Source organism: Maniola jurtina, chromosome 5 (genome assembly GCF_905333055.1).
Source record: "Maniola jurtina chromosome 5, ilManJurt1.1, whole genome shotgun sequence".
NCBI classification, from domain to species: Eukaryota; Metazoa; Arthropoda; class Insecta; order Lepidoptera; family Nymphalidae; genus Maniola; species Maniola jurtina.
Window position 1 is genome coordinate 7,353,720 of NC_060033.1, and position 13,176 is coordinate 7,366,895.

Sequence of the window (13,176 nt, forward strand, 5' to 3'; positions counted from 1 at the left end):
ATTAAGTATTATACAATTGATGAATTTATTAATGAGAAAGTTGCGGGGAAGCAATCAGGTGAGCTTACAGTTGCACACTAGGTGTGTAGTAAATTACTACATTGTTAATATGTTGTCTTATGATTTTAAAAGAGTAACTGCTGTATTTCTTCTCGGCTCCTATCAGTAGAATCTGCTTACTGAACCGTAGATTGCGTAAATCGGGTAGACTCTCAAACGTAGCATAATGGCTCACATGGACAATGTTTTAAGCAATTGTTGCTAGGCAACACGTATGGATAAATCTGGAGCAATAAGTGGAGAATCTGGAGCAATTATTTTGCATAACATTGCTGAAATTTCAGATATCGCTGGGCATTGCAGTAAGTCATAATTGACTCAATTGTCTGTAATTGAGGAATTTCTATTGTGCATGTAAGCGTACCTTAAGAGACACCTGAGAGAGACTTAGCTGTAGTCCTACGTGAAATAAATAAACGAGTTTTTTTTAGTTGGATTGGTTTATCATTTGATTACCCAGTGGAATCAGAGCTGCAACTATGTTAATACGCTGCTGTTTCCAAATTACATTTACAATGATTTTCTATTATATTATGCATGAGGTTCTACATCAAATTCCAGTCTAAAGCCTGAGGCACACGACGGTTTTTGTCAGTAAGCACAATGCTCGCAATATGTACTTACCTAGTTACAATTTATGAATATTAAGTTTAGAAATAACTAACTTATGATTCGGACACACTAATGAAACCTCAGCAGGCATGCAACCACGACAGACTCACTCAGAAAGTGGTGGGACTTCTAACAGGTCATCGTCGACGTTATAGGTGACACCGAAAGTCCTCTGTGCAGAGCCTGTATGAAGTTAGACGCCGAAACACCGACGCACATACCGCTATCTTACTCCACTCGGCTTACCTCAGCGTCAATGGAAACGCACCCTTAAGTGCGAAAACCTTCGAAGAAAGCAAGAAAGACACCACGCTGTGTTTGATGGCGTGAAGATCATAGGAAATAGTGACATACAATTTGATCAGAACCTGTTAGAACCAATCTGCATTACTTGGCTTTCATGGCAAATCGCGCAAGGGTCTCGAACTGTATACTGTTGTATCACAAAGAACTGTCACGTTGTTATCGCCAATCACTTGTCAACCTAGTTTTGTGTGGGATGACAGCTCGCTAAAGTGTTGTATGATCAAGTAGGTGTCGAAGCAATTGATGGAATGCAGTCATACGCAAAATAATCTATAATAAAATACCTATTGCTTTGTAGGTATACGTATTATTGTATGTGTGTACATGACATCAATTCCATATCTACATAAAATACAGAAAAGGCAAAAATCCATACCATCCATACTGTGCCACTTATTACTATCATTATACCTTCATACTTGGAATTAAATGTAACTGCGTAGTTCATAGAAATCGTTGCCTACTTGCCCATAAATATCATCAATATTAATATCGTAAATGCAAAAGAGTGTCTGTCTAGTCTCTCTAGTCTGAAATGTAGATATATATTGTCTGGCGGGAGGTTTCGGCCGTGGCTAGTTATCACCCTACCGGCAAAGCCGTACCGCCAAGCGATTCAGCGTTACAGTACGATGCCGTGTGGAAACCGACGGTATGGATTTAATAAAAACTGCCATTCCCTTCCAGGTTAGCCCGCTTCTATCTTAGACTGCATAATCACTTCCCACCAGTTGAGATTGCAGTCAAGGGCTAACTTGTGTCTGAATAAAAAAAAATATTCATGGCTAAAGCACCGCCGAACTGATCATTGTGATACCTTTTGTCCCAGGAAAACAACTAATTTCTACGTGAATTTTAGAAACCAAACCACATGGATGATTGGGTAAGAGTAAGTAAGTATAATATTATTTTAATATTTTAATTATCTTCACACTAATACACGATCAAAATAGGTAAACTAATAAATTACACACTAATAACCACTAATAACAAAGTATAATCTCTTGGTAATATGGCAATTTGTTATCGTATGCAATTTTAATTAAACAATAATATGTTAACATTATTAACGTATCTAATTTAAACTACGCACAGATAAATTAATTATACAATTCCAAATAATCGATTTTAGTACATTGTTTTAGAATGATATTATGGTTAACAGGCTTTAATGCAGTAACTGATAAAATTATTACATATTTTTGTATAAGTAGGTAGGTATGCGTATTTACGAGTAATCTGTACACCTCGACTTCGCATTGGTGAGCTTACCTGTTCCACATATTATAGAAAAGAATATAGAATTGTTAGGACGTCAATCTGTCTGTACGTTTGTTACCTATGCATTATTATACATAAGCATATTATTCAAAGATTTGCATGTATTTTATTTATATGTGTTTTACAAACATTATAATAGGTATTAATACATCTAATTCATCTTAGGTATAGCTTAAATCGATACACATTTTGGCAAAAGGCAAAGTTATTTGGGATTGCTTATCCTTTATCTCTAGATAACTAATAGCGATTATTTCAATATATGCTGAACTATCTTTCGTTACAGTGTTTCTTCCAGATATTTCTGTCAGTTTTCCTTCATAAGCTTCAGCAATAACTTCAGTTACTTCTTATCCAGTTTCATCATTTTCTAAGACATCTCTTGTTTTAGGATTATGAACGTTGAACATTTGTTTAATATCCTCCAGCATAGACTTCGCTTCTTCCGAGTCATATAATGTCACGTTGTCCGTTTCAACAATTTCAGCTCCAACTAATCTTTCCCTCAAAAAATTATTGCCAAAATTTTCAAAGATCACTTGATCGTTTTCAATATCTTCATCACAACATTTGTGGAAAAACAAATGGATCACCGGTCGGCCGTAAATGCAGCTCACCACTACAAAGAGTATTAAAGTGACCAACACACAGAATGTTATGAAACGACACCACATTATCGTACTTTTGTCTCATCTTAAAACCTCCAAACACATGCTGTCTTTTGCGTGACAGGTCCTTTGCACTACTTATAACACGAGCTGCCGTGCGTGAAACTAATTTGTTACTAAAGCAATTGTAAGGAAAAACACTCGAGAACCAATCAACGTTCAACGGTGACGATTGATTGTTTTGCGTCGGGACACTTTCTGCAGACTTACGACAGTGTCTTGCGAATTAAAGCCGACAGTGCGCCATCAGAGCACGGCCTGACCGGCGTGGTGTAACATGTACCATCCAGTGATTCACATTAAAGCGTACAAGGCCCGCTCTGAAAGTTGCGCTATAAGTTAATTCAAACGAAAAATCCTTTTACCAAAATCGATAGAAGCTTTCAGCAGTCGGCAAACAGCCCGGTGTAACGTGAATGTCTAGACTCTAGCCCGACCGGCCCTCAGTGGAAACAATAAGGACGTTTGCGACCTGGCTACAGCACGGTGTAAGGTGGTAATCCTAGGAACTCGGCCGCCCAAGTCGCGTTGGCGAAATTTTTAATCGCAAGTCTGCATTACTATTACACAGAAGCGTTGCTTATAATTTGTATGCAGATTCGTTTTATACTTCACCAAAGATGTTTGTCCCCTATATTAAAGACGGGTATTGAATATTGATGAATCTAACGAATAAACGTCATTGCCGCGCTGTGCTGTGCCGAGTCACGTATATCTATTGTTAACCGACTTTTATAGCTTCCGGTGTGGTCCCAATAAATTTTGAAATATTACGCGGTGTTTTGGAGTATTTTTGTTATTGTCGTGCAGGTAGGAATATCGTCTTGTCATCTTTTTGGAAATTAGACTAACACATACCTAGTACTATTTGAGGGGATTCTGTTATATTCCTAAGTATTATGTAGTTGTTACAATATGTATATTTACTTAATTAAATGTCAAGTAGATACACTAATTTAATTGATTTCTGAAAATTTCTTTTGTTCCATTTTTTTTACCTATAATGGATGAGTATAAGTTAATATTTATTTTATAAGACGGACAATTTTCTCGATCAAAGTTGCGTAGATAAGCATTGTTTTACCAAATCATAATTCAAAAATTAATTTCTTGAACTAGCATTGGGGTCCGTAATGTGAATGCCATGAATATAAAGCTTGTCTAAGTTTTTTAATATTGAATCTGAAAGTAATAACTGAAGACTGTTACCTACTCCGATTTTAAATAATATTATGTATGTTGTATACATAGGCAGCGTTGCGTATTAATTACGAGGACGTTACACGAAAAGCGCGCATAAATGTGTACAATCTTAACTATTGAATAGGTAAATCTGTCCCGGTAGGCATTTTCTAAACCCTTTTTCACTATTCATTAAGAGGATACTTGTCAACGAGCCCCCGTCGATTTCCTACGTATGATATTATTGTTCTTATCTCTATTTGCCCTGGTTCGTGCATTCTCGGTTCCTAGATCGGTACATTTGTGATAACCAATTCAAATTGCTGTGATTGGCTGAATTTACCATGTTCTTGCTGCGACAGTGAGTTTGAGCCACTAGCGGAACAATGTTAGCCGGTCAGAAATGATTGCAATTAGTCAACCTGTTTGACGTCCGTGTTCTGTTTTAGATTACAAAAAAGCAAAAATTGTTGTTGCAATCATCAATTTTAGCAAATAGTGAAAGAGAGTCGGCCAATCAGAGGTCACAACTACCGCCACACTTTCTGTCAAACTTTGGCAGTAGGCCTGCCGAGTAATGAAAACAAATTTTTCATTCTGTCTAGGTGTAGGGTAGGTGTAGGGTTGCCACCTGCCTCTTTTAGATTTACAGGCTACCACCATCAAAAATACGGGGTTTAGATTTGTTTACGGGAGACATTGTTTCTTATATATTGTTGTATTATTGTATTGTTTATTATTGTATTTGAAGAAATAGGCGGTGGTTCTCTCTGAAAGCTTATTTAGGTATTTCAGTTTATTTGTATGTTTTGTATTTTTTCTCTGTATGTTGCCGGGTCTTGATCGGTGAACTGTGTTTACAATGTGGTCTTAAATAAAAGATTATTTATTTATTTCAATAGTTTTTAAAAACTCAACACAACACAACACGAAGCATAAGTTTCATCTAGATTCTAGATGATTCATTTTCTTGGCTTTATTTATTACTCGACTACAGCGAAGCCAAAAGGAAGGGTCATGATTTTAGCAGTCTATGTATGTATGTATGTATGTAAGTTTGTGTTTACTTATGTATGTTCCACCGTGGCGCCTAAACTATTGAGCCAATTCTGATGAATGAGGTGTCAATCGATTTGTTATAGACCGGGTGACATAGGCTACATTTTAAATGAACACAAGACTGTGTAAATTAAAAATTTATAACACCCCCGACAAGTGAAGGTTACAATAACTAGAAAAGAGCTGATAACTTTCAAACGGCTGAACCGATTTTCTTGGATTATAGCTAAGAACACTCGATCAAGCCACCTTTCAAACAAAAAAAAACTAAATTAAAATCGGTTCATTAGTTTAGGCGCTACGGTGCCACAGACAGATACACAGATACACAGACACACAGATACACACGTCAAACTTATAACACCCCTCTTTTTGGGTCGGGGGTTAAAAATCAATATGGCGGGTGTTGCACCCAAAAACATCTCTAAAAAAAATTTTTTGCTATCGTATCGAGTGGAGAAAGAGGAGAAAATTTCGAGTTCATAAATTATATTTTACAATATTATTAAAATATACCAAGCCACAGAAAAACAATTTTACTATAATATTTCAGCGTTTATTAAGACGATAGTAGACGGGTTTTAATTTTCAACTATATCTTGTTGAATTTATTTAGGACTTTGTGAACTTTATTTGGAAACCTTGTTTTGATTAAGAAAACACGATATTCTTCTTATGCTTCGTCAATAATAAATAATTAATTGATGAGTGGTTAATTAGGGACTCGCAGTTGATCGATTTTATCAACTAGCTCAAGACCATAACTGGTGTTACTTACATACGATGTCTCATAATGTGGAAAATGCTTATTAATAAGAGTAGGCGCTGCGCTCTACAATTTATTTGGAAAAGCTAACCCGCTTTCATCGGCTTTAGCTGAATGCGGAATGCCTACTTGTTTTATCAGTATTATAATAATGGGGTTTCTTAAGAAATTGTCAAATTGCGCGAAACCAAACATAATCCTCTCAGACTGAGATCTATAGACCGCACTTTGAGTTTGCTAAGTCTTAAGAGGATACTTGTCAACAAGCCCCCGTCGAATTCCTACGTATGATATTATTGTTCTTATCTCTATTTGCCCTGGTTCGTGCATTCTCGGTTCCTAGATCGGTACATTTGTGATATCCAATTCAAATTGCTGTGATTGGCTGAATTTACCATGTTCTTGCTGCGACAGTGAGTTTGAGCCACTAGCGGAACAATGTTAGCCGGTCAGAAATGATTGCAATTAGTCAACCTGTTTGACGTCCGTGTTCTGTTTTCGATTACAAAAAAGCAAAAATTGTTGTTGCAATCATCAATTTTAGCAAATAGTGAAAGAGAGTCGGCCAATCAGAGGTCACAACTACCGCCACACTTTCTGTCAAACTTTGGCAGTAGGCCTGCCGAGTAATGAAAACAAATTTTTCATTCTGTCTAGGTGTAGGGTAGGTGTAGGGTTGCCACCTGCCTCTTTTAGATTTACAGGCTACCACCATCAAAAATACGGGGTTTAGATTTGTTTACGGGAGATATTGTTTCTTATATATTGTTGTATTATTGTATTGTTTATTATTGTATTTGAAGAAATAGGCGGTGGTTCTCTCTGAAAGCTTATTTAGATATTTCAGTTTATTTGTATGTTTTGTATTTTTTCTCTGTATGTTGCCGGGTCTTGATCGGTGAACTGTGTTTGCAATGTGGTTTTAAATAAAAGATTATTTATTTATTTCAATAGCTTTTAAAAACTCTTCATTTTGTAAAACAAAATGCATGTTAACTTAAAATTACATTTAACTTGTAATTCCACCTTCAAAGTATCAATACCATGGCCGTAGCCAGGAATTGATTTCGGGAGAGGTTTTATCAGGGCCGGAACTGAATCCTGTCATGAGGAAAAATACGTTCGCTCAACTTTATGGGCTAATTACCTGGTTAGTTGAATTTCGCCTTTCAATTTGATAGTGGAATAAAATACAACAATGAAAAAGCGCAGCGCAGTGAGCGTAAGTGTTTTTGGTTCAATACAGAAAAAAATAAGTGAAAGGGAAACGAGTTTAGCCATAGCAAGATACTTCTTTACCAAAATTTTGATACTTACTATTCAGAGGTAACTTGCACCCCAGAAACGAACATAAGCTTTTATCCCGGAAAATCTCCCACGGAATTTTTAAAAACCTAAATTCATGCAGACGAAATTGCGGGGCATACACCAAGTAATACAAATTCAAAACGCGAGTGAAGCGAGCGCGAAATGTTTGATATATTTCCAAAAAAAATTGGTAAGCAAATGCAAGAAATAGTGTAAGTATTATTTTAGGTTTAGGTTTTTGACGGTCTCCCAGACGCAGTGGCCATTTCTAAATTTCTGGTCTGGTGGGAGGCTTGGGTCATGGCTAGTTATATGGTTAGTATGGCCCTACCGGCCAAGAAATTAGACTGCACTATTACCACTAGGAGGGATTAAAGTCAAGGGCTAACTTGTATAAAAAAAGGCTTAGATCCTAAAACCAACCTCCGCCTCTTTGGCTACGGCCATGATCAAAATCGAGTGGGTTTCGGCTACGCAGGTATTATTCTACGCATTGTCGCACAAGGAAAATATGTATTCTTTCTACTGGACATAACGTCAGCGTTTGGTTTCGCAAGCCAGCCCGGCTGAATTTGTAAAAAACCGGCCAAGTGCGAGTCAGACTCACGCACCGAGGGTTCCGTATTCGGGTATTTTTTTTCGACATTTTACACAAGAAATCAAAACTGTTATGCATTAAAAAAAATATGCATAAAAATAAATAAAAATCTGTCTTAGAATGTACTGGTAAAGTCCTTTCATATAATAACCTACTTGATTTAATATTTAGTTACTTTGAAAATTGAAAATACTAATATTTGTTCATGAACACATGACAGACGAAGAGACGGACAGACGGACAGATGGACAGACAGACAGACGGACAGACGGAAAGACAGACAGACGGACAGACAGACAGACAGCGAATTGATCCTATTTCCTTTTTGCTTTTGAGGTACGGAACCCTAAAAATATTTAGTTTTATTTGCCCCATATTTTATTTTCATAATTACGGGTTTCTGTATCCTGAAATACCAACCAGTAACCAGTAAAATACGGGGCCTCTGGCAACCCTACTCGGAAATCACTGTCACATTCAAGTTAATGTCAAATATTTTGTTTTCGATTACAGAAAGCTGCATCAATCATTATTAAAATATTTTATTTGTTGTGATTGGCTGAATTTTTGAGTTTCAGCCAATAAACAGACTGTTTGCCAATTAAACGTCATAACAATATAAATGCCAGAAAGTTTAACCAAATAAAACAAACTTAATGAGAACTTAGTGAGAATGCAAACGGCACACAATTTATAATACATATTATGTTAGTCGTATATAATAGATATTATAGTAGTCGTTCACTTTGGTAATAGTCAGATTGTCATCAGTAAAATTGATATTGGTTGATGTATCGTAAATTATTGTTTCGGTGACAAATATTTTTATAATCTATTTATCTTTGAACAGAATGGAATAGAATGAAATGGAATGGAGTACAATGATAAATTTTTATTCCTGTAAACTTTTAGGTAAACTTCAAAGTGTTTTTTGGTCAGAAAAATTTACCACTGGTTCGGAATGCCGTTCCTACGTTTCTAGGGTTTCGTACCTCAAAACGAAAAACAGAACTCTTATAGGATCACTTTGTTGTCTATCTCTCTGTCTGTCGAGTGTGTCAAGAAAACCTCTAGGGTACTTCCCGTTGACTCAAAACCATGAAATTTGGCAGGTAACCTAACTGCGTAATTTTGGCTAGTTTTTTTAATCGATAAAGAAAGTTTGCGACATTGTTCAATAAAAAATTTGGATTCCAACTCCTCAATCCTGATGTTGCAGGGGACCTGACTACTAAAGCTAATGGGATTTAAAAAGTGTCGATTATTAATTGATATTGAAGGTATCTATACCAAGTAAATACTTTGTCGTTGACCTCAACCCTGATGCTGTAAGAAATTGCATTCCTAAATCCTGGTGATCCCTCGGGATTTGAAAAGGATCATCCGTTTAAATGTTCTTACGTGATACAGAAACAAGTTGCATCCCGGGGACGGGCTATTACGGAGAGGCAACTTTTGTTCTGGGAAATGAAAGGATCGGGATTTTCAAAAACCTAAATCCACGCGAGCAAAGCTGTGGGCATTAGCTAGTAGTAAATATATTTAAAAGCTACTATAAGATAATAAATAAGGTACTTATTTCCTTATATTTTTATTGTATGGCAGCGCGCGGTTTTAAATTATAAATTGCACGTCCTGTCCTTTTCTGTAATACATTTTTTTCTCAATATCTATCGCTTTATCTCATAGCAAGAGTCCGTAAGACATAATACAGTGAAAATAGGCAAAATATACAATTTTTGCAGTTTCCACGTCAGTACCTGTCGAATTTTTCTAACAGTGTAAGCAGCAGAGTTGAGTTTACCATCAAGTGTTGATATGTGGGTGTTCCATAGAAGCTTTGCATCTAACGTTATACCGAGAAACACGGGGTTCTCCTTTATTTTCAATATATGATTATTTATCAATGAATTTATGTCATTTAAGGTCCTGGTATTGGGCAGTGTGAATTGAACACACTTAGATTTCTTTGCATTTGGAATTGATTTGGAAGTAAATTGTTAGCAATAAATCAGAGAGTGACCTGTGATATGGCATTACATATAGTATACATTGTCAAAAATTATAATATTAAAGCTGTGCGTATTGCGTGAGGAATTGCGTATTGGGTGAGGAATAGGTGCAACTTGCAGGGTTTGATGCATGCGCTATTGCCAGCAAACATGAGACATATTTTTATCTACAGGCAACGTCTGAGTAGGTAACGCATACGTCTAACGCAAGTTGAAATGTACCAGTGTATTTAGTTAGACCTATCGACAAGTTTAGAGTCGGGTGTAGTTTAAATGTGGCCCGTGTGTTTAGACCAGTTTAGACTGTCAGTTTCCGCCCCCCGTCACCGTCGGGGGTTGGTCGTCCCCCGCACCTCACCACCCCTCTTGCAGAAATCGAGACAGCACGAAATTTTCAAGATTTCTGGGTGTAATTTCTGGTTTTCGTAGTTCCAACATAATTATAACAATATAAAATATATAACGATAATTTTTTTACTGCATGATATTCATTAAATTTTCTAGGTCTGTGGTTTTTCCAAATTTCATTAAATTGCTTCGTTGTCTAGAAAAACGAGCACAAAGTTGGGCCTTTTTTTAAAGAAAAATACAAATCTTTGAGCCCCTGTAATTTTAAAACTACATATTTTTAGAAAAATCTAAAACACCACAGACACAGATATTAGTTTCTAGACTATGTCTGCAAAATTTCATGGACTTTGGTTGCTTAATATTCAAATGAAATGGGAACTACGATTGTATGGAGTAAGTGACGGAGAGAGCTCTGTTAAATCCTCCTCAATTTGGTTGCCTAGTAAATATAGCTTCAAAGCGATAAAGCCGCCAATTGCACTTCTATTTTGCTTAGTTTTTTTTTTACTGTTGTCTTTCTTTTTAACACAATTTAGTGTAAAATAAAGCATACAATATTTCATTCATTAATTCATTAATGCAATCTTTATACAATTCTTTGTATTACAATCTTTCAAGAGCCGTTTGTCAAGAGGGCTCTCTCCGTCACTCGTTTCATACAATCGTAGTTCCAATTTCATTTGAATATTAAGCAACCAAAGTCCATGTGCACACATATTTTAGAAACTAATATCTATGTCTGTGGTTTTCCAGATTTCTGTAAAAATATTCGGTTTCAAAGTTACGCGGTCTTAAAAATTTTCATACAAATCTTTGAGCCCCTGTAATTTTAAAACTACATATTTTTAGAAAAATCTAAAACACCACCGACACAGATATTAGTTTCTAGAATATGTCTGCAAAATTTCATGGACTTTGGTTGCTTAATATTCAAATGAAATTGGAACTACGATTGTATGAAACGAGTGACGGAGAGAGCCCTGTTAAGGTACCTACTCTACCGACGACACGCGTTCTTTTTGCTGTCATTATTTTTTCTTATGACGATCCGACACTCATGGAGCATACGAGTTACGATATATCATATCGTAAAACTGTGGTCATACCAACATTGCTTAGCTATTTGAAATTTTAGCGTTCATATCTTTATAACGATACATATTATAGTAATTTGACGATCAGCTCGGGCCCACTGCAGCCTGTATGTAGTACATATTAATTTATTACTTATTTTCAGAGAGCATGCCACCATGCAAACTCTTCTTCAACTACCCGCTTCCCACTTGCACTTGTTAAAGTCGTCGATCCAATAGATTAGGAGGTCATCCCACGTTGCCTATTGTCATTATTATCATCAGTTTGAAATTTCAGAGAAAATCAATATGCAGATTTGGTCTTCGGCAAAGATGTCACCTCCAGTAAAGACGGCCATTGAATATTGATTTGTCAGAAAGTACGGACAGACAACGGTCCGAATCACGTAGCCATTGTTCACCGAATCGGCAAGTTGCGGAACTAGGACTGAAGTCTGTAATGTAAATTTTATAAACGAATTCAACAAACTTTTTTAATATCGGGACCTTCCCACAGTCTTCTAAAATAAGATTGAACTGATGTTTGGTAGAGACAAATATTTTACGATGTCTGTCAGTGGTTATTTTAATTCATTGGGATTATTCTGGTTACTATTTTGTATTCAAGGAATCCTTAGAGTTTCGTCTTATCGTCCAGATAAAGTACTAGTATACATTCATTTGTATCTATGCCACAGCCAATTATAGAAACTTGTTACTAGTATAGAAAATATCGAACTATAATATGAATAACAATTTTGAAAAGAAAAAAATTGGGTATGGGTTTTTGGGTATTTGGGTAAAGCATGAGAACAGAAAGTACCTGATAATTCTTATTTAGAAGATGTACATGACAATTTTATGAAACCAATACCTCCTATCGGCTTCTAATGTGGTAACTAGCCACGAAGCCTTCTATTAGACCAGAGATAATTTGGAAATTACAAATTCCCAAACATCCTTACCGGAAATCGAACCCACGTCCCAAAACCTCTCCTATAAAATATAAGCCCACAAAAAAAAATTGCTGTTCAATCAAAAAAAGTTAATAAATGGTTATAAGTTATAATATGAACTAGTGTTTTTCATAAAACACATTAATATAAATATTTTGTATTTGAAATGATGTCTCTGTTTGGTAAAATTAACTCGTTAAATTATTTTTGTTTCAGAATAATTCTTATACCTAATTGTAATCAATTTGAATTCATTCTAGGCACTGCTAACATGTCGGCAATTAATCTAGTATTCTGGTACAATGCCAATTGAGGTGTGTGCAAACTGATTAGAGAGCTACTATTATACTATGAAGGTATTGTTGTACACGTCACCTGGATATATCGGATAATATCTCTTCCTGGTGAACGCATTCAATATTAGATTGTATCAACACTTACCATCAGATGAGATATTATGCACGTAGGTACGTGTATGTATTTAATTCCAAACCAAGAAATTAAAGTCTACAAACAAGATTGCCGAGTGTAACTAAATTTTAAGAAATCATCCCTCATGACATGAGTAGACCCGACTAACTAACTGTCGCGTTTTCCACGCGTTGGTGGTAGTTTAACCATGATCATAATTATTGAACACATCGCCGCCCACTACTAAACATGGGTATTTTCTTAAAATGAGCAGAGTACAATGAGAAGAGTAATCTACCGTGTTGGCCAGTTATAGAGTGGCACACTTTACACACCTTTGATTGAGAACATTAATTATGGCGTACTCTCAGACATGCAGGTTTCCTCACGAAGTTAGAGGTGCCTGCCCGGGATCGAACCACGGTATCATTATATCATATAATATAACCATCATCTTCATCATCATTTCAGCCTGCAGACGTCCACTGCAAACCATAGATAGACTAGACCTTTCCCAAAGAGTACCAAAACAC

General features: G+C 36.1%; 1 protein-coding gene across 1 annotated transcript in view; it reads left to right on the forward strand.

The window, feature by feature from the left end:
• The first annotated feature begins 1,797 nt into the window (after positions 1 to 1,797).
• The window catches only part of LOC123865044 (nose resistant to fluoxetine protein 6-like), a 41,752-nt gene continuing 30,373 nt past the window's right edge, over positions 1,798 to 13,176 (forward strand). The window contains exon 1 of the mRNA XM_045905867.1: positions 1,798 to 1,871. Within this exon, the coding sequence (XP_045761823.1) occupies positions 1,850 to 1,871 (22 nt within the window). The 5' untranslated portion in view covers positions 1,798 to 1,849. The remainder of the gene's footprint in view (positions 1,872 to 13,176) is intronic.